This window comes from Mus caroli, unplaced genomic scaffold, assembly GCF_978045245.1.
Source record: "Mus caroli unplaced genomic scaffold, Mus_caroli_1 scaffold_15, whole genome shotgun sequence".
Taxonomy (NCBI): Eukaryota; Metazoa; Chordata; class Mammalia; order Rodentia; family Muridae; genus Mus; species Mus caroli.
In genome coordinates this window covers 116,911,389-116,932,839 of record NW_028227270.1, presented here as the reverse complement: position 1 = coordinate 116,932,839, position 21,451 = coordinate 116,911,389, and the positions used below count along the sequence as shown (strand labels likewise).

General features: G+C 44.5%; 1 protein-coding gene across 1 annotated transcript; it reads left to right on the top strand.

Moving 5' to 3' along the window:
* The first annotated feature begins 918 nt into the window (after nucleotides 1–918).
* Asb13 (ankyrin repeat and SOCS box containing 13) lies at nucleotides 919–20,810 on the top strand. The gene is made up of 6 exons (XM_021180263.3): nucleotides 919–1,077; nucleotides 10,042–10,229; nucleotides 11,466–11,616; nucleotides 12,749–12,883; nucleotides 18,446–18,637; nucleotides 19,282–20,810. Exons 1-6 carry the CDS (start codon nucleotides 1,035–1,037, stop codon nucleotides 19,407–19,409), a joined length of 837 nt encoding a protein of 278 aa, XP_021035922.1. The 5' UTR covers nucleotides 919–1,034; the 3' UTR covers nucleotides 19,410–20,810.
* The last annotated feature ends 641 nt before the right edge of the window (nucleotides 20,811–21,451 follow it).

The window sequence follows — 21,451 nt, the reverse complement described above, 5'->3', positions numbered from 1 at the left end:
TAAAAGATTTGGAATTTTATTCCAAGGTTTCCCCAGAAGTTTGGGTTCCCAACAGATACCATTCAAGGTCTCCTAAACCTGTGGTCCAAGGTGCAGATGAAGTTTCGGGTCATCTAAGCATCCTTACCTCAAAGGATGACTTCTAGTGCTATTTCCAGTGATTCTGATGTTATCGTGTTCAAGTCACATTGTATTTCCACCGTGAGCCTCTGTACTGGTCAAGGTGAGGGTATCTCCCCAGTCTCTGTACTGGTCAAGGTGAGGGTATCTCCCCAGTCTCTCACGTTTTTTTGGCTGACCTGGAAGGCCCTGGGAAGACTGGTTTCTCCTTTCTGCTAGGTTGCTCGTAGAGCTCCAACTTCCTTCTGCTAAACTGGTTAGTGAGACACCTGATTAAAACCATTCACCAAGAAACGTGGTTTTCTTCGATGAATACCAGCTGTTTGAAAGTTAAGATTTATTTTGAAAGAAAGGAAGGAAGGAAGAGACAAAGAAAGAAAGATAGAAAGAAAGAAAGAAGAAAGAAAGAAATCAGGCATTTTGATCACCATCTTCAGTGAAAACTTTTTCTTTAAAGTTTCAGGCATGAAGAGACTGAATACTTTGCTCAGCGGGATCAGTGTAAACCACAGAAGGTCAGTTTTGGCAGCTAAGCACATTTTGCATATGGGCACGCGTTTGAGGAGCTAAACATTTTGCATACGAACGTATCTTTTAGATAGGACACCGGAATTTAAGCTTTTGTGCTAAACACAGGAGTTGTTAATGGACGTATATTCACTGGTGTCAACACGGACACTTATTTTGCACTCTTCTGGTTTGCATGTCACCCTTCAGCGGTGACAGCGGAGTGGGGACGCTCAGGTGGCACGCGGCGCATACAGAAACTACAACTCCCAGCGGTGGCCATGGTAGCAGTCAGGCCCCGCCCAGCGGCCTGCGCTCCGGGGAAGGTCTCGGTTTAGGTCCCGGCTCAGGTCCCAGCGCTCGGAGTCATAAGGCCGGTAGGCAGGGGAGCCCAGCCGGCGAGCCGCATGGAGCCGCGCGCCGGGGACGGCTGCTTCCTGGGAGATGTGGGTACGTGCTTCGCGCCGCAACCGCCAAGGACACCACACCGGGGCTGGAGTCAGGACCACGAGATCAGCACTTGGGGACAGAGCAAGCTCATGGGTGGCCTTTGTCCCAGAGATGGGCATCGCGAGCCGTTCCAAGTTGGTGGTCAGAGGCGTTGGGGTGAGGTGTAGGGATTTGAGTAGGGCCCGGAGGATCCTGGTCATCTCAGACCGACGTTTAAAGTCTGTCGCCCTGTTCCTAGCCAGTGCACTGTGCAGCTGGTCTTCTCTGTGATGCACCAGGTATGGGATTCAGAACCGCCAGTCTACCAGAGCACCGCACACTTTGGGGAACATGCGGGGTCGTTGCCCAATTCACCCGCAGAGTCTGGAAAGTATGCACTGGTTGGCAGCCTCTTCCGGAGCCCACTGCGGTCACTGCACCACCTCCCGGGCGTTTGGTGCAGTGAATTGCTTGCGGGGTTACAGCATCTACACATACCCTGTAGGTTGCAGCAGCTGCAACCAGGGAGTCTGCTCCAGAATGAGGTCATGGCCCAACACAGGGACATACCTGGTGCTAAAGAAGTGTCCTCTGTACCTTTGGGGCTGTTTTAATCCATAAAATGGATTTGAAGGCAAAGGAGCATTCTTTGGAGAAGTACATTTTTTTCTTGTTTACAAAATAATAATATTGTAAATAGAAAGGACAATGACATTGTGCTTCAATAGCTTGAAAATAAATAGAAGAAAGAAAGCCAAAATGTTCCTTTATGTGAGTTAAAAAAAAAGTAATGTAAGCCGGGTATGGTGGTGACGCCTTTAATCCCAGCACTAGGGAGGCAGAGGCAGAGGCAGAGGCAGAGGCAGAGGCAGAGGCAGAGGCAGAGGCAGAGGCAGAGGCAGAGGCAGAGGCAGAGGCAGAGGCAGAGGCAGAGGCAGAGGCAGAGGCAGAGGCAGAGGCAGAGGCAGAGGCAGAGGCAGAGGCAGAGGCAGAGGCAGAGGCAGAGGCAGAGGCAGAGGCAGAGGCAGAGGCAGAGGCAGAGGCAGAGGCAGAGGCAGAGGCAGAGGCAGAGGCAGAGGCAGAGGCAGAGGCAGAGGCAGAGGCAGAGGCAGAGGCAGAGGCAGAGGCGAGGATTTCTGAGTTCCAGGCCACCCTGGTCTACAAAGTGAGTTCCAGGACAGCCAGGGCTACACAGAGAAACCCTGTCTCAAAAACCAGAAATAAAAGAAAAAAGAAAAAAAAGTAATGTAAAGAAAATCGAGTTAATTTAGCTGCAATTTATTATGATTGTAGTTACAATCATAACAAGGTAGATAGATCTTTTAAATGATTTCTTCAAAGCAAACACCTTTAGAACAATCAAAGCCTCTTTAATAAGCACCTGTTTTTCTTGGCACCCTAGGCTGGCACAAGACTTTGACCCTGATAGCGTGGTCACTATTTGATTCGTGTGACTAGGCAGTGGATGGCTAACCACAGAAGCCTACTAAGCATACATTTTTTGTTCAGGTAGAGGTTAGTCTGACTTCAGAGCCTGGCATGAGGGTTCTTACCTGTAATCATAACCCTCAGAAAGTAGAGACAGTGGGGCTGTGAGTTCCAGGCCAACCTAGGCTATATGTCACAATATTGTCTCTAAATATTTTTAAAAACCACCACTCCCAAGTATATTTTCTGCATTGCTTGTGGAGAAGGACATCTTTTTTTTTTTTCTAGACGGGGTTTCTCTTTGTAGCCCTGGCTGTCCTGGAATTCACTCTGTAGACCAGGTTGGCCTCGAACTCATAAATTCGCTTGCCTCTGCCTCCTGAGTGCTGGGATTAAAGACACGTGCCATCACTGCCCGACGAAAATCATATTCTTGATTAGTGGGTGTTAGGGTTCTTGGCTATTTTTGACACTGTAATTTTAAAAATTTAATATGCGTCCCCAAAAGTGTGTCCTTCTGGTATTTGTATTTCTGGCTTAAACTGAAGGTGTTGGATCCAAAGCAGTATCACTGTTCCAGTAAAAGTGGAACCCACCACAGGGAACTTTAACTGTGAAATATTCTGACTTCTAATTTTATATTCCTGCTGAATGGTAACCGGAACATTTATGTATAGCAATTTTAGATTGCTTTCATTTGCTTATGTAATCTTCTCTCGATTTCATGAAGTCTTTTTTTTTTTTTTTTTTTTTTCGAGACAGGGTTTCTCTGTGTAGCCCTGGCTGTCCTGGAACTCACTTTGTAGACCAAGCTGGCATCGAACTCAGAAATCCGCCTGCCTCTGCCTCCTGAGTGCTGGGATTAAAGGCCTGTGCCACTACACCTTGGCTTCATGAGGTCTTTGGAGAGAAAGGAAAGAGAAGATCTTCCACGTGTTATTAGGAGCCCTCTGGCTTTACCATTTTTATCCCTGTGACATGCTCAGTCTTAGCAAGGATTCAGGATGCTTTTCAAGGCTTAGAGTGATACTTTGAATGGTTAGAATGAAAACGTGGGGCTGGTGAGATGGCTTATCGGTTAAGAGCACTGACTGCTCTTCCGAAGGTCCTGAGTTCGAATCTCAGCAACCACGTGGTGGCTCACAACCATCCGTAATGAGATCTGACTCCCTCTTCTGGAGTGTCTGAAAACAGCTACAGTGTACTTATAATAAATAAATAAATAAATAAATAAATAAATAAATAAATAAATAAATCTTAAAAAAAAAAGAGAAACTGTTTAAGAAAAACCTACACTAAAGTAGAAATTCAAAGAGAACTTGTTGACAAACAAGCTTGAAAGCATATCGGAGGCCGAAAAAGTTTCAAAGAAAATAATAGTCAAGTAATAAACAGGTTTATGAACAAAACAGCACGTTAATATCTTTTCTGTAACATGGCCCTGTGAAAAGTCACCTCCTTCACAAGAAAACTAAGGTGGCTGGTTGCCAATGAAACCTTTCTCAAGTTCTTCAGAATGAAGAAAATAAGCCAGGCCTGAAGGTTCTTACTGGTAATCTCAGCTAGGTGGCCCAGATAGGCTGTGAATTTAAGGCCACCTCAGGCCACTACCAAGGACCTCTCTCAAAAAGTAAAAGACAAACAAGAAAAGATAGGATGAGAGCCCACGGCTTTGTGGCTTGAAGCCCAGGCTCGCTGTGTTTTGTGATCGAACTGTGGGAACTAAGGGAGTGTACCCTCACTTAATAAACAAACCAGGATGACTGAAGGCAGGGAAGGAGGGCGATCACGTGTCCTAGGTGTTCTAAGTGAGCTCCTTTTCAGCAGGGAGAGGAGTCCTCTTTCTGTGCCGCCCGCCCGCCCCGGTTTCCTTGTTCTTTTACTTAGTTGCCAATCTGTTTCACTTTCCCCTACTCTCTTTCACTTTCTTTTCTTTACTTAGTCTTTCAAGTTGCTGCTCCCTGCTCCTCTTTGAAGGCAAACATTTTATTTTTTACCTCATTGTATGTTTTTTAAAAAATATAGACTGTGGGAGTGGTTGAGTTGGTTAGCAGGGGGAGGGGGAGGGGATAGGAGAGGGGATAACATTTGAAATGTAAATAAAGAAAATATCTAAAAACCAATATAGACTGAAACAAAACAATATTGTTCCCCCCCCCCCTTACATTGAGTGCCTTTTAAAGTCACATCACAGGTCATTTGTATCGTGTTTTATTTTGTTTTGTCAAAGACTATTTTGGAGATTCATAATTAAAACATTTAAAAAGGTATGCTTGAGAACTATCTTAAACACTAACAAAAGCAGCCCAAATTTAAAGTAAGGATTTCTACAAATAAAGAGATCTGTTTTTCTCTTGGGAGTCAAAGTTCCTGTCAATTTCAGGTCTATTTATTTATTTATTTATTTCCAGACAGGGTTTCTCTGCAGGCTTATTTATTTATTTATTTATTTATTTATTTATTTATTTATTGGTTTTTCAAGACAGGGTTTCTCTGTGTAGCCCTGGCTGCCCTGGAACTCACTCTGTAGACCAGGCTGGCCTCGAACTCAGAAATCCACCTGCCTCTGCCTCCTGAGTGCTGGGACTAAAGGTGTGCATCACCACGCCCGGCTTCGGGTCTGTTTAAATACAGACTGTACAATTAAAGCTGGATGCTAATGATCAATAGCACTGTCTACTTTGGGCCGTTCTCAGGCACATATATTATGTTTAGTGGTCGCAGGATCCTGAAGAACAGGCACTGTCATCTGTATGGTGAGGAGGAGGGTAAAACCTCAGTGTACAGAGATAACCTCAGGAAGAGGCTGGTCTGTTCCTACCCCTGTATGAATGCTTGGGTTCTTTGACTGCCTTTGTAAGGAGGTTTGGGAAAGTAAAGGGGTCATACACTTGGCTCTCCCTGCTTGTGTGCGTGTGTGTCAGTTGTATAATACCTCTGAAGTCCTCAGCTCTAGAATTCATTATTAGGGACACAAATCTTAGTTTTCCAAAGCTCTGGGGATAAGTCACTCAGGACCCTGGACTTTTCCCTGAGAGCTAAATAAAGATAAGTGTGTCTTGAAGCATCCCCTACAGCATCTTGTTCCCAATCATAGGCATTCAGTTCTTTCCTGGTGGTATCCCCACACGTGTAGCTGGCCCCTTCTGTATCTATATTTATTTATCTTCATTTGCTTATGTGTTTTTCTAGATAGGATTTGTCTGGGTAACAGCTCTGACTGTGCTGGGAATTAGCTCTGTAGATGAGGCTGGCCTTGAACTCACAGAGATCTACCTGCCTCTGCCTCCCAAGTGTTGGGATTACAAGTGTGTGCAGGCAGGTCCCCCTACCCCATTAAATACTTTAAAAATAATTTTTAGTTATTACATGGTGTGTGTGTGTGTGTGTTAATTCAATGCCTACATCAGACCTCCTGCTGTTGGAGTTAAAGGCAGTTTATAAGAGACTTGGGAACCAAACTCAGATCCTCTGGAAGAGTACTATGTTCTCTTAACCTCTGAGGCATCTCTTCAGATCCAAGTCCACCCTGTTTTATGCAATGCTGGGGGTTAAGCCAAGCTTTGTGCATGTAGTTGTAAGACCCCCAAAGCTGGGCCTCCGCTCAAGTCCCGGGATGAGCTGGCCAGCATCCCATGACCCGAGAGAAAACCACACCTGATGCAAACTGCGAGAGGTTTTATTATCAGCTAGCTGAGGATGAAGTCCCTCCGCCCGTGCAGGGCAGGGAGTGACAGTAGGGGTCTTTTAACAGCTAGCTGAGGAATTGGGAGGAGTTGGAAGGAGTTGGAAGGAGTTGGGAGGATTGGAAGGAGTTGGGAGGAGAGTTGGTTACACCTTCTTTCTGGTGAGGGGGAAGTGAGCTGCAGCCTCCTCTCCGGAGTCTATCTCCATGTCCTTGTAGGTCTTTCTACAATTATCGCATCTCTGGCTGTAAGGCTCAGAAACAAAAAGGCTTTTTTTTGCTGGCTATAGAGAACAAAGAGCTTCTTTCTGGCTGTATTTTTAGAGATCAGGGAAAACAAGCTTGGGGAACGTCCAGGGGCTTTACCTTCTAGGGAGAAACGCTCTAAGTTGGGGTCTCACATAGTCAAGCTCTCTACCAACTGAGCTTCAACTCTAACCTTCACATCCCCTTCAGTGACTTACTTGGAATAAGATTGCTGGTTCATATCACATCGAAGAAGGCATCCCTGAGGTTTGACCCCATTCACAGTCACAATGATGGAGCACTTTGCCCTGATTATGTCCTTGGTAGGTTTGAAGATGCTCTTTTTTTGGAATGGGCTACTTCCTGCTGAGAGATGACAGGGCTGGAGAGAGGCAGTTTCAGTCACAGCCACGATCCCTGTCAATGTTAAGGTCAAGTCCAGCCCACCACTGGACATATCTATAGTATATTGTGAAGGAAGGTCTCTGGAAAGTTGGCTTGCTCTGCACCAGGCAGGCTGGGGAAGGGCAGCTACAATCCTAGTTTTCTTGGACAGTAGCTGGGCCTGGACTGTACAGCTTCTTCTTGAGCTCATGCAGCAGGTCTCTGCCCTATGTAATTAAGTGAGATGCTAAAGAAACCAACAGGGAGGAAGCAGGTAAAGAAGAGACTCTTTTGCTGCTTGTCCTGGTATGAATGCTCACACCACAGCTGCCAGGTCAGAAGAGCCCCTGCTGTTTATCTGGAGCTCACCATTTGTATGTAAAGAGTGTGGACTCCATCTCAGAAGACCAGGAACTGAGCAGATAAGCAGGGTAGGAACTCAGTCTGCTAAGGGCAGTGGAAGCCAGAGACATTGATACCTATGGAGTGCTTCTCAGAGATTTCCCACTAAGGTAAAGCAGGGACTCTAGACTGTGTTGAAGAAAAGACTTTGAAGAGGAGTCAGTATGAAGTTTGTTAAGTTGAGCCAGTTGAGGTTTATTAAGATGTGATAGAATATGTTGGCCAGTTGGTCTGTCCTGGTTGGTGAACTCCAGTTTCAGTGAGAGATTCCATCTCATAAGACAATAGAAAACACAATTAAGGAAGACACAGGGGATCAACCTCTGGCCTGACATATATGTGCACATATGTACACATGAACCAGCAGCACACATACAAAAAAAAAAAAAAAGTAGAAGTCACTGGAAGACTATGACTGAGGTCCCACATGGCCATCTTATTATTTGACTCTGTAAGGAGGAGGGGAGATGGGAGCAAGCTGGTAATGAGAGAGCAATTATATAGCAAAGATTGAGGACTGAGCCCCAGCCCCAGAGGGAGCTTGCTAAAACAGTACAGGGGCTCAGGTTTCCAATGCAGCACTCTATTCAAGGGCATAATGCTGAGATTCAGAAATGGGGCAATTTCTCATAACTGGGTTCTTGGCACTGGGTTGGACCAGCCTGAAGTGAAGCCTGACTAGCCAGCCAGTTTTCCAATTGACTGCTTTCTGTGTGTAGTCTTCAGGAATCTGTTTAAGGTTCACATCCACATGTTATCTGTCCCATACTTTTCCCATTACCCTTCCTGATGGTTGTTACTGGGCTCTATGGGGAGAATGTCTGATTCCTCCCTGATTTATAAACCTGGAGGAGACATCCAGTGGTTAGGAGTATCCAGTGAAGCCTAGATGACAAATGTACTTCTCTGCTGTAATGCTATCTTTGTTCTGATATCAGTGAGCATGTTCTTCTCTGGCTTGTTGTTACTGAAGGGCTACTATTTCTTACTTAGACTCGGAATAATCTCAGAGATACACCTCTGGGTATTTCTGAGAGAACTAAAGAGGAAAGACCCAAATGAATGTGGGTGACTCCAGTCCACGAGCTGGGGGTCCCAGACAGAATGGAAAAGGAAAAAAAAAGGCAGAAAGTGATCTGATCCCTCGCATTCATCTCTCTCTGCTTCCTGACTGTGCACACAGTGTGTGAGCTGCCTCCTGCTCTCGATGCATGCCTTCCCTGCCAGGATGGATTTCCTCTCTTACTCTGAGCCAAATTAAAGTCTTCCCTCCTTAAGTAGCTTCTGTCATGTGTTTTGTTATTGCAGTGAGAAAAGGAACCAATACAGTTACTCTTAAAAAATTTTAAAACATTTTATGCTATGAGTGTTTGGCCTGCATGTATGTTTGTGTACTACATGTGTTCAGAGGCATCAGAGGCCAGAAGAGGGTATCAGATCCTTCAGGGCTGGAGTTAACAAATGATTATGAACCCTCCACGTGGGAGCTAGGAATTGAGCCCAGGTCTTCTGGAAGAGTAGCCAGCACTCTTAACAGCCGATCCATCTCCCTAGCTCTCCTCTAAACACTTGAATTGTGGTAAAGAGCATAGAGCTAAAGGTTACCATCTGAACCTTTTCAGATGGAGAGTTGTTTCATTGCATGACATTGCACAATGAGCACACCAGTCCTCACCCTTCACCCCAGAACTCTTCATCCTGCAAAACTGACCTCAGATACCCATTAGATGTTCTATAAGTCTCCATCCTCCTTGGTCCCATCATGCTGCATTCTGTCTCTACAATTGTGTTTACTTTAGGTACCTTGTGTGAGTGGAACCATACATCATATGGCCTGTTGTGACTGGCTTATTTCACTTAACATAATGTTTTCAAGGTTTATCCATGTCCGCTCCTATCTTCTCCCTACGTAAACCTAATGTTTGTATAGCACATTTTGCTTATCCACCCATTTCTTGCTGAACACTTACTTGTATCATTTCTATATTTGTTGTGTTTACTTACAGGAGTGTGAGTGAAGGCTTACTAACAGAATCAGAGATAACTTAAAGGCAGTTGCATGTTGACCCCGGCATGGGTGATAGCATCTGAAAGCTACTACTCCTCTCCTCTTGTTTCTCTCTCCACCACCCCAACGTAAACTTAACAGTTACCTTATCTTCTTCTTCCTCTTCTTCTTCTTCTTCTTCTTCTTCTTCTTCTTCTTCTTCTTCTTCTTCTTCTTCTTTTTGTTTTGTTTTTTTTCGAGACAGGGTTTCTCTGTGTAGCCCTGGTTGTCCTGGAACTCACTCTGTAGACCAGGCTGGCCTCGAACTCAGAAATCCGCCTGCCTCTGCCTCCCAAGTACTGGGATTAAAGATGTGCACCACCACGACCAGTTCCTTTATCCTCTTTTTAAGGGTTTCATGAAACTTCTCTTACTTGGGGTTTTTCACCTCTCACATTGACTTTAAGCTGTTAATTCGCTATTTTTCACTATCCCCTCAAACTGTATATTGCCACTTATGAGGCACTTCCCTTTTGGTAAGGTACAACATACAGAGGTAAACATGTGGAACTGCTGGGTGCAGCAGTGAGCTATAAGGCATATAGCTGTAAGAAACCAGGGGCAAGAGATTGGCTCACAATATGAGCCAGATTCGTAGCGCAGACACCCTTATATGCCCTAGCAAGAACTTTGAGCTCCACCCTCCAGCTAGTGGGGATTGCTTATGGATTTTAATAAGAGCATTGGGACCAATTACAAGATTACATGTGGGGTCTTGGCTGCCAATGGGCCTCGGAACCTTTGTTTTGATGGAAGCAGGAGGGTCTTAGTAAGGGTTCTGTTTTCTCTTTAGGTTTCTGGGTGGAGCGCACGCCCGTGCATGAGGCGGCTCAGCGGGGTGAGAGCCTGCAGCTTCAGCAGCTGATTGACAGTGGAGCATGTGTTAACCAGGTCACTGTGGACTCGATCACACCCCTTCATGCAGCGAGTCTGCAGGGCCAGGCCCAGTGTGTGCAGCTGCTGCTAGCAGCTGGTGCCCAGGTGGGTGACCATTCGGCATTGACAGCCACCTAGTGGCAGCTCTGGGGGTTGGTGGGACAGGCTCAGTAGAGCATTAAAGAAAAAAAAAAAAGTCTGTAAGGTGCTCAAGGATGTGGATAGACAGGTTGCTTAGGGTACTGAAAGCCATGGGAGGAGGCGGGATGGTTGTTATTGACCAGAGGAGGTTCTCGGACGGGGCGCTTTTAGCAAAGTGGCTTAGCACAGCTCTGCTCTCAGACGACCAGGTAGACTCTTCTGTGATTGCCTGGGCCCTGGGCTGAACAGCTGCTGTGTAGGTTTGGTTGTGTTTGTTTGTTTAAGGAAGTCGACTAGTTGTCCTTTTTATTAAAAGATGAATAAGTGCCAAAAGGTGGCCTGTTGCTTTAAGAAGTGTAGAAGGAAGGAATCCCTGTGTAGGTTTAACAAACAGAGTTCTTAACTCCAGGATATACAGTGTGAGATGCTGACATAACCTCTGGTGTGAGGCAGAGAAAAAAAGGTAACAAAACAAACTTCTGACCTGGCTGCCTTTGCTAGTGTGCACATTAGCAAAGCACAGGTAGATTTCGCTGCTGGTGGTTTCCATTCTGCAGGTTATCTGCCTGCTTAGCAGAGCTGGCAACATCTTCGCTGTCCCATGTGCCTAAGGAGAACACAGGACTCTGGTCTCTAAGCTCACCATGTGAGGGCAGAGTGAACACAGCACACCATCTACCCTTCCCCGAAGCTTGATGGAACAAATGTCACAGTTTTCAGTGTGAACCCACAGAAGCCTAACTTGGATAAATTCTAAGTGTGTCTTTCCAGTTTAGGGCGTTGGCTTCTTCCTGGCCTATGGTTTTCCATGAGGCATGCTAAGCAGTCTCTAACATTTTCTTTTAGTCAAAGCTCAACTTGAAATCCATCTTGAATCTTGCTTCCCCAACCTCAGGCTCTCCTTTCTGCCCTATGTTTATTATTTGCTTGGGGGCAGTAGTGAGGGTGAAGCAGAGTTTTTTCCTGCTCTGGGCAGGAAGAGACCCTCCAATGAGAGATTTCTATATTTAAGAGGCTCCTACATTCCTACCCCAATCCATGCACCTTTCTCTTTGAACTTCCTCCCATGGCTTGTTGGGGACCAGTGAACTGATAATTTTAAGATATTATCTTTGCAATGATGGACCTACATAAAGATTACAAAGCATCATTGCACTCACTTGCCTAACCCTTGGACATCTGCTTCTTTTGTTGTTTGAGGTGGACGCACGCAACATTGACGGCAGCACCCCTCTTTGTGATGCCTGTGCCTCAGGCAGCATTGAGTGTGTGAAGCTCTTGCTGTCCTATGGGGCGAAAGTCAACCCTCCTTTGTACACAGCATCCCCGCTACACGAGGCCTGCATGAGCGGTGAGTCCATGTGTTAAGAGACCAAAATTACCCAAGTACAAAGCGCTAAGAGCCCAAAGGAGGAGGCCTGTATAGATACCAGGTGTCACCAGTAGAATCTCTTGGTTCTTGTCTCCTTCCTACCCCCCCCCGTTAAAGATTTATTTATTTATCTTATGTATATGACCTACACTGTAGCTGTACAGATGGTTGTGAGCCATCATGTAGATGCTGGGATTTGAACTCAGGACCTCTGGAAGAACAGTCAGTGCTCTTAATTGCTGAGCCATCTCACCAGCCTAGGTTCTTGTCTCCTTGAAGAAAATAATTCAGCCAAGAGACATAAATAGTTTAAGGAGAAGTTCACTTATCAAAGCTAATTGAGAACAAACACTCCACAGAGAGATTGGAATGTGCCAGCCCAAAGTATGGGCAGCCCAGAGAATTCTGAGGTGTGGATCTTAAAGACGGTTTTTATGAATATTTGTGAGGTAGGTGGCATATTTTCCTCCTAAGCTATGGTGAACCGACATACTTTTCATTTTAGGATACTTCTCCTTATGGTCCCCTAAAGGGGGGGAAAACCCACAAAAGAAGGGCCATGAAGAGTTACCAGCCACTTCGTATATTGAGATATAGCTATTTTCCCTTGGTTTCTTGATGGGCCACTGTACTGGCTGGTTTTGTGTGTCAACTTGACACAGCTGGAGTTATCACAGAGAAAGGAGCTTCAGTTGAGGAAATGCCTCCATGAGATCCAACTGTAAGGCATTTTCTCAATTAGTGATCAAGGGGAAAGGCCCCTTGTGGGTGGGACCAGCTCTGGGCTGGTAGTCTTGGTTCTATAAGAGAGCAGGCTGAGCAAGCCAGGGGAAGCAAGCCAGTAAAGAACATCCCTCCATGGCCTCTGCATCAGCTCCTGCTTTCTGACCTGCTTGAGTTCCAGTCCTGACTTCCTTGGTGATGAACAGCAGTACGAAAGTGTAAGCCAAATAAACCCTTTCCTCCCCAACTTGTTTCATGGTCATGATGTTTGTGCAGGAATAGAAACCCTGACTAAGACAGCCACCTTTTCAACTGCTGTTCATCATGGCTACCATTTCCAGTGTGTGTATTCATGAACTTCTTCATCTTTTCCCCCACTTTTTTCAAGGGAGTTCTGAATGTGTGAGGCTTCTTATTGACGTCGGGGCCAACCTGGAAGCCCACGATTGCCATTTTGGGACGCCTCTACATGTTGCCTGTGCCCGGGAGCATTTGGACTGTGTGAAAGTGTTGCTCAATGCAGGTATGTTGCTGTTTGCCCAAGCTACTATTTACCTGAGTGGATAACTTAGCTGCACAATACTAGCAGATGGCTGGGTAGCAGAAGCAGATAGACAGGTTCTTCCACTTCACAGGGAGATCTTGGCTTTGGCCTCTGTGTCTATGAAACTGGAAAAGTAAAACTTATTTTCCCATGTGTTGGGAATATTCTCAATAATGTTTTTATAATGCCTGGTATACAGTCATTGCTCAGTAAATGCATCTGATTACTGTCTGTCTCTGTGTGTGTGTGTGTGAAAGAGAGGGAGGGAGGGAGGGAGGGAGGGAGGGAGGGAGAGAGAGAGAGAGAGAGAGAGAGAGAGAGAGAGAGAGAGGTATATGGGTGCCTGCAGAGTCCAGAAGAGGGAGGGTATTAGGTCCCTGGAGCTGGAGTTATAGGCAGTTGTGAGGACAGCATTTCTCAGTTTGTCAGCACATTACACTTTAAGGCTCTTTGGTAGCTTTTTCAGAAGAGTGAAGTCTCCTTTCCAAGTGTCACCAGTGTACCTCCCCTGACACTCCACTGGCTTAAACTAGGTCTTATCCTTATAGTCCAGCTTTGTCAAATTTAGAAGGAAAGGGATTATACTACCCTGGAGCTATGGGTGGGTCTGTCTTCCCCAATTTTTTCATTGTGTACTTTTTCATTGTGAAGTATTTCCATCCTGTATAGAAGCTGAGAGAAGTAGCATGGTCCCGTGGACTCACATTAGCTTTACAAAATCAATGAGATTCTAAGCTACTGAGGCTGAGCCATAAACCTGTTGGAGAACCTAAGAGAGCCACATTCCACATCTTCTGGAAAACATTCGGCAGGTGCTTGTGCAGTGACGTCAAAGGTCCTGGCTCTGCTGGCGGATCTATGACATATATGAAGTGGTCATACTGTACTCCACAGGTGGACAAAGAGGTGGCTGCTCCTTTCCTTTTTGTAGGTAGAGATGCTGAGTTAAGGAATTAGATTGTTAAGGAATTAGATTGTGTTTGCAGAGGAAGAGAGCTGGTGGGATCAAAGTCCACTTGTTAAGTAACTTTTCACCTGATCACTAACAGTAAATATTTAAACTCTTCTGGAAGGGTCCAGAGGTGGCAGATGTGGATTAATTACACTTCCATCTCCTTGGCAGAGCCCATGTTCCTGGGCACTGGGTCACTTGTGCTGATGGCCCAGGTTTGTGGCCATTTTCAGCTGTGTGCTAGGGTGTGTTAGGGCAATCCTCACTTCTCTGGCTTCTGTTTTACTCCAAATCTCATTAATCCTATTTTGTTTTGAAGTGAAGATTTTGGTAATGAGCCAGCTTTGACTTACTTCTTTCTCTGAAGCATGGGATTGGCCAGAAGAAGCTGGTTGTCTTTGATATGTTAATTAATATCATATAATATTAATCTAGAAATATTTTGAGCGGATAGACCAGACAGCAGACCAGGCCAAGGTGGTTCTACATGGGAGAGGTTTATTGAGCAGGGATAGGGGGGTGGCCGAAGCGGGTAAAAGGGCAGAGAAGAAGAAAAAGAGAGAAAGAGGGGGTAGAGAAGAAAGAGAAGAGAGAGAGAGAGAGAGAGAGAGAGAAGAGAGCAAGGAGGGGGGTGATTCCCTAATTTATACGGAAAATGACATCACACCGGTGAGGGTGGGAACTGAGCCAAGTGGATTGTGGAATTGAGGGTTGTCCTGGCAACGCAGGTCAAAGGTCACATAGTTAGGCCGAGGCTTGGAGTGTCCTGGTGCTAACAGTCTTACCATCTCCCTGCTTGGCCAAGACATGAAATGACCATTGTGCCACAAAGTCCCTCTCCCGACATTCTTTCCTCATCTCCTTCTGCTACTGCTCCAGCTTTCTAACAAAAATTCTGTTGGTGTTGGCGGGTCTCTTGCCGCAGTCTAACCTCTATTGGGTCTCCTATCTGTGGGGAAGAACTTTCTGGTTGCAGGTGAGCAAGGGTCAGCGAGAATTGACAGACAGACCCAGACGTGAGAGAGTGTGCTAAATCTGAATGTATTTTTGTCCAAACAACGCCAGACTTTTAATACAGAATTAAAACAAGAAATCCAGGTGAACACATCCGTCAAGTTATGTTGACACAAAACAAAAAGAATCTTTTGAAAGATCAAGTTACATTGACACAAATCAAAAAGAATCTTTTTAAAGATGATGGGAGCCAGGCTGCGTTTACCACTGAGCATAGGAACAGCTCTTAATTAAAAAGATCAGCTAGGTGAGGGTGTGTGTGTGTGTGTGTGTGTGTGTGTGTGTGGTGGTGGTGGTGGCGCACACCTTTAATCCCAGCACTCGGGAGGCAGAGGCAGGTGGATTTCTGAGTTCGAGGCCAGCCTGGTCTACAAAGTGAGTTCCAGGACAGCCAGGGCTATACAGAGAAATCCTGCCTTGAAAAACCAAAAAAAAAAAAAAAAAAAAAAAAAAAAAAAGATCAGCTAAAGATCAGCTAAACCCTGGAGCCAGGTGAATGCTCTGATGCAATGCTAGTCTATTGTTAAACCCACCACCAGTTCTTTAGTAAATACTTGATTTTGCTAGTCCTCTGGGCCTAATGAACCTCATGCTTGACAACTCACCTATTTCCTAGGCCATTGTGTATTCCTGTGTTTGGGTGTGACTTGGCTATTGTCCTAAGTAATTACTATGCAGACTAGCCCTGAGCTTTTCTAGCTCTGTTTCAAATAAATTGTAATGCCTAATTAGTTTCACTGTCTCTACTAGAAGTGAATTTGAATGTTACTGAATAGGTAACATTCTTACTAAATTCCAAGCTCAGGGTCGGCTTCAAGGACTGTCTAGGACATTGGAACACTGGTGGACGCTTAGCTATATGTCAAAATCAATCCTTAAAGGCACTTATAATAAAACAATACTGAAAGAGAGCACATGGATCCATACATCAGGCTAACGTGGGGACAGGGTTTGAGTATATGGGCTATTAGAATGTCAAGATTCGGGCTGGTGAGATGGCTCAGTGGGTAAGAGCACCCGACTGCTCTTCCAAAGGTCCAGAGTTCAAATCCCAGCAACCACATGGTGGCTCACAGCCATCAGCTACGAGATCTGGCGCCCTCTTCTGGAATGTCTGAAGACAGCTACAGTGTACTTACATATAATAATAAATAAATAAATCTTAAAAAAAAAAAAAAAAAAAAAAAGAATGTCAAGATTCCAGGAGACTGTTTCCTTGAAACTCTTTGCCTCGTGACTGCTTCCAGGCGTTTAGGCCTGTAATGTGTGTCACTACTGGAGTGGATGTAGCAGTCTCTCACTATTCCCATTTTCATTCACACTAGTTGGGCCTAGATGCATTGCTGTGTGCACACTGGAACTGATGTTTTCAGTCAGTTTCCCTCCTCATTGACCCTCCTTTCTATCCAGCCAAAGAATGCCAAGAGTGGTGCTGGGGCTGGAAAGATGGCTTAGCTGTTAAAAGTATACTGTCCATCTATACTGGGATATGATGCCCTCTTCTGGCATGTAGGTGTACATGCAGATAGAGCTCTCAGATACATAAAGTAAATAATTTTTTTTTTTTTTTTTTAAAGAATTATTTACTTTGGGAAGGCCACTTTGGAAGAGTCCAAAAACTTATCAAAGAGCCATGGTAGCCAACAGCAAGGAAGGAGGGGTGGATGTTCTAGATCTTTCCTACTTCTTCTTTCTCTCCAACCTTGAGGAAGCCTTTTGCTTCCTTGTGCCTCTTTCTCCATCGTTAAAAAATCAAGATAATCCCATCCTTTCCTGGTTGGCTCTTGCCAGAATATTGGAAGAATCAATAAGAAAAAGCCATTAAATTCTGTGAGCTCTACAATTTGATTTTCATTACAAATCATGTCTCCAGCATGAGAAAATTGTTTGTGTATGATGATTACAGCAGTGTGAAAAATATTTACTCCTGTAAGCTGGTATTGAAAGGAAAGCATCTGAGGCAAGAGAGTGATAGAAGTGTTGGCCAGGTTTTTCCATACTGCCCTTTCATGGCACTCTGTAGCTCCTCTGTGTTGTAACTCAAGCCTTCTCCTTTTAGGAGGAAACAGTCAGTCCCTGGTGACGTGAGGTCTCTGGATTCTGCCAGGGAGAATAGAAAGAGTGTTCTCAGGACCACATCGTGGCCATTGGGATAACACAGCTCTTAATCCCTTTAGAGGATTAAGCAGATTTTAAAGCAGAAAGTAGGGTTTTCCAGCTAGGAGCAAAGGAACCAACATCTAAAATGACCACTAAACACTGGCACATTGCCAGCATAGCTCTGATTTTATGACCTTGGCTTGAAACTGTAATTTGGGCAATTTGTGGATGCTAAGATATTTGCTTGGTTTCTTTAAAATACTTTAATCTTTTCCTATTAATTGTTAGTGATTAATTCTTTACTGGTTCAGGAGGAGACTTCAAAGACATTAACATCTTCTTCCAAACAAGCTCTGAGGCCTTAGAAAATCATTATATAGAACTGGTGATTGCTATGTATCAAGAAGGACATTTCACATAGGCCCTTTTTTTTTAAAAATCAAAATTTAAAAATTTTAAACATTTACTTTAAATTTTTTAATTTATTGTAATTGTATGCATATAGTTTCAGGTGTGCACGCCAAAGTGCACGCATGGCAGTTGGAGGTCAGACGGCTTTGAGGAATTTGTTCTTTTCTTCCCTCTCTTTGTGGGTTCTGGGGATCCAGCTCAGTTTACTGGGTTTGTGCTAGACCATCTTGCAAGCCTTGAAAAAAAATTTTTTTAATGTATTTTAAAATGCTGAATTTAGCCATATTGCCCTGGAAGTGCCTGCTCTGGTTTGATCTCAGAAACTAAGCAAGATCAGACACAGTTAGAGTTGGAGGGGAGACCTAGGAAACCAATGGCTGTAGGGTCAGAATGCTGTATCCAGCTTCTAATCCCTTGAATCTTTCTGTGTCCCCCCAGGGAGATGAGGGGAGTGGAGTGAGTTCAGAGCTAACCTTTAAGCAGATTATCTGTTTCTTCTTTATCTCTCCCAGTGTATAAAAGAGTATATTTAAGGAATTTTCATTCTTTTATCCAGCCAGTTAGTTTTTGAGGCCAACATGCCTGTGACAGAGCAGCTGTGTCACCCGTGTCTGTGTCCACAGGATAAGCCTCTGGAAATCTAGGGACCTATGAGAACAGACTACAGCATTCCTGAGAACAAACATTTAACCTGTTGAGAAGCCCTTTACTTTGCTGTGTGTATGTGTGTGTGTGTTTTGCTTTTTGGGGATATATCACATATGATATATATATATATATATATATATATATATATATATATATATATACTTATACAATATATATTAAATTATGTCTTTTATATATACATTATATATCTTATATGTATAATGTAACCCTCACTTTGATAAGGAAAACAATAAGTTTTAATCTTGAATTATGAGATGGTACAGTGGAGTCTGTTATTTTGTTTTCTGGGCGGGAATTGCTTTTGCTGTCTGACAAAGGGTGATGTGTAGGTCAGTCTTCCTCTTGGTTCCACACGCTCCCCTTGGTGACAGACATTCTCTGCTGTGGTTCTCCAGGGGCCAATGTGAACGCAGCGAAACTTCATGAGACTGCGCTTCATCATGCAGCCAAGGTAAAGAACGTTGACCTCATCGAGATGCTCATAGAGTTTGGAGGCAACATCTACGCCCGGGACAACCGGGGCAAGAAGCCCTCGGACTACACGTGGAGCAGCAGTGCCCCAGCCAAGTGCTTTGAGTACTATGAAAGTAAGCCAGGTTCTGTTGTGCAGATACTCCCATATCCCATGCTGCCAGGAACCACTATCATTCAACCTGGGTCCCCAGTTTGCTAGTTCTTGAATTTATGCTGACTGCTTTGAGCTGAGGTCTGAGTTCCTGTCCTTGATCACTAGGATGTACTAGGAATACTTCTGTCCCTGGGGACTGTATGTGCTGAAGCATCAGCTCTTGTTATGTTCCTGTAGCCTATGGGTCCACTGAGGAAAGGAGCCTAGAGTTCATGAGCTAGCTGCTAGCACCTCCCTGGATTAAACCCTTGGCCCATGCCTGACTTAGCTGGATAGGTGACAAATAGGCCTCTTAGTCACAAATCAGTTCTTTGCTAAGCCTATTTGCTAGGCAGTCCATGTCAAAAACAAATCAACGACACCTCCCACAAAACAAAAGACCCCTGTCTCTAAAGATCCAACCCCATGAGATGAAACCCCTGTGGATATTACTGTGATGTTATTGCCTGGCTTCTTGCAGCTGGTACCTGGCTATCTGACTTTTCAGAGATGACATATGATCCATCCTAACACGTGGGCTCTTCCAGTTCTACCTCCGCAGGTTACAGGGTGTGCTTCTTCTAGAAACCTTTCTCATGCATTTCCTTGATCCTTTTCCTCCAGAGACACCTCTTAGCCTCTCACAGCTCTGCAGGGTGAGCCTGAGGAAGGCCACCGGTGTCCGAGGACTAGAGAAAGTCGCCAAGTTGAACATCCCTCCCCGGCTCATCGACTACCTTTCCTACAACTGAGCTGCAGGCAGGGGGCCGGAAAGGCTGATGGCTGGCCCAGTTTTCACCTTGCTATGCCTAGCCCTGGGCTCTAAAGAGATTCTGCCTGTTTCTCTGAAACACTATCATTGCTGTAGATTGGTTGATGCTCCTTCGTGTTCCTTCTGGTTGTCCTTTTTGATGTCTTCTTCTGAACCCCAGAGAAGATCCCTGAAGTCCCAGAAGGCCAGTGTCTGTCATCACAGTTGTGGATGTAACCCTTGCTAGGCTTCTGGAACAAACGTAGTCTTTCTAGGACAGGCTCAGTTCTCCGTGTTTCTTTTTTCACCGGCCACCCTCAAATAGAGATAGTTCAAGGTGCACAGGGGAATCTGGGGACTCAGAATGCTGATGTCGATGGTTTTTATCTGGGTGCCATTCCACAGAAGCATCAGGTTCTAAGCACTTGACCCTGTGGACTGAGACACTACTCTGCTGCATCGTGCCATTTGGATAGTTTTTCTGGGGCAGCAGCTGGCACTTTCCAAGGTCTACCTTCACCCAGGTATATCACTCAGGGGCTTTACAGATCAGACTTTGTACCCCCACATCAAGCAGTGTTTTTTTTTTGGGGGGGATGACTGTCTCCAATATTAGGACTCAAATCTGTTTAAAAAGTTTATGTTGGAGCCTGGAGAGATAGCTTGGGGCTAGAGTTTAATTTCCAGAACCCACATAAGGCAGCTTACAATGGCCCGTTACTTCAGCTCCAGGGGATCCAACATCCTCTTCTGGCCTCCTCAAGCACTCAGACATGTATGTGCACACACACACACACAGATAAATAAATTAAAATCTTTTAAAAAGTTGGAGAACCTTTAGATGTGTATATATACATATATACACATACATTCATATATATGTTGTAACAAGATTTGTAATAAGCAATGCAAACAATATAAACAATAGCTAATATGAAAGTGCAAAACTTTATCCAGATGAGAATGAAATTCTTTAGCCAAAGCAGGAAAAGGGGTCGCAATTCCTTCCTATAGTGATAACAATGAGTTCTGTACATTGTGGGTGAAATACTAAGTCTTGCATTCAGACTGAACTTTCCTGATTGACATTCTGTATTTTAACAATACTGATAATACCCCACATACAGTAGAAAGAATTAGAGAATTTTCCAGTAGTCATTCTCTACTGAGAAAAGCCACCTTCTTTCTGTCGGTCTTAGGTACAAGTTCTGAGGAAATCCATGTTTTTGCATGGAATAGTAATAGCAGTTATTTTCAGAAAGGCACTGGAGTCTGTCTCTTTTGTCTTTGTAACAGAATCTTGCCTCTAGCAATAAAACCCAATAACAGCCCATCTGCTATATCTTTTGGTAGAGAATAAAGTTCTCTCACCATTATTGTCCAATAAAAGTGGTTGGATGAAGTTTGTCCCTGTGTCTTATTTTTGGGGACAGTCCTGCCAGGACAGGCTTCATACTGTGTGAGATGAGAGAAGTCAGTCCCTGTCCTAGGCACCTGATGACTAGGATTTTGGGTCCTTGTCCACTCTTGCTTTTCCTTTATTTTTTTGAGACAGGGTCTCACTATGTAGCTCTAGATGTCCTGGAGAGATGGCTCATTGGTTAAGAGCACTGGCTGCTCTTTCAACCGTCCTGAGTTCAATTCCCAGCAACCACATGGTGGCTCACAACCATCTGTAAAGGGAACTGATGCCCTCTTCTGGTGTGTCTGAAATCAGCTACAGTGTACTCACATACATAAAATTTAAAAATAAATTAATAATTTTTAAATTAAATAATTTTTAAAAATAAAAATTAAGTATTTATTCACTTTAAACCAGGCTGGCTTTGAACTCAAAGAGATCTGCCTGCCTCTGTCTCCTGAGTGCTGTGATTAAGGCATATACTACAACACCTGGCTCCCATGTCCATTATTAAGCGGGGCTATGGTGATAAAAAAAAGTTTCTTTGCTTCTCTGGGCCCGAATTGTCTTAGGTATAAAGTTGGAATAACAGGTCAGGCTTAGATCACAATTGATCTTGACTGTATCATTGGCTGATCTCT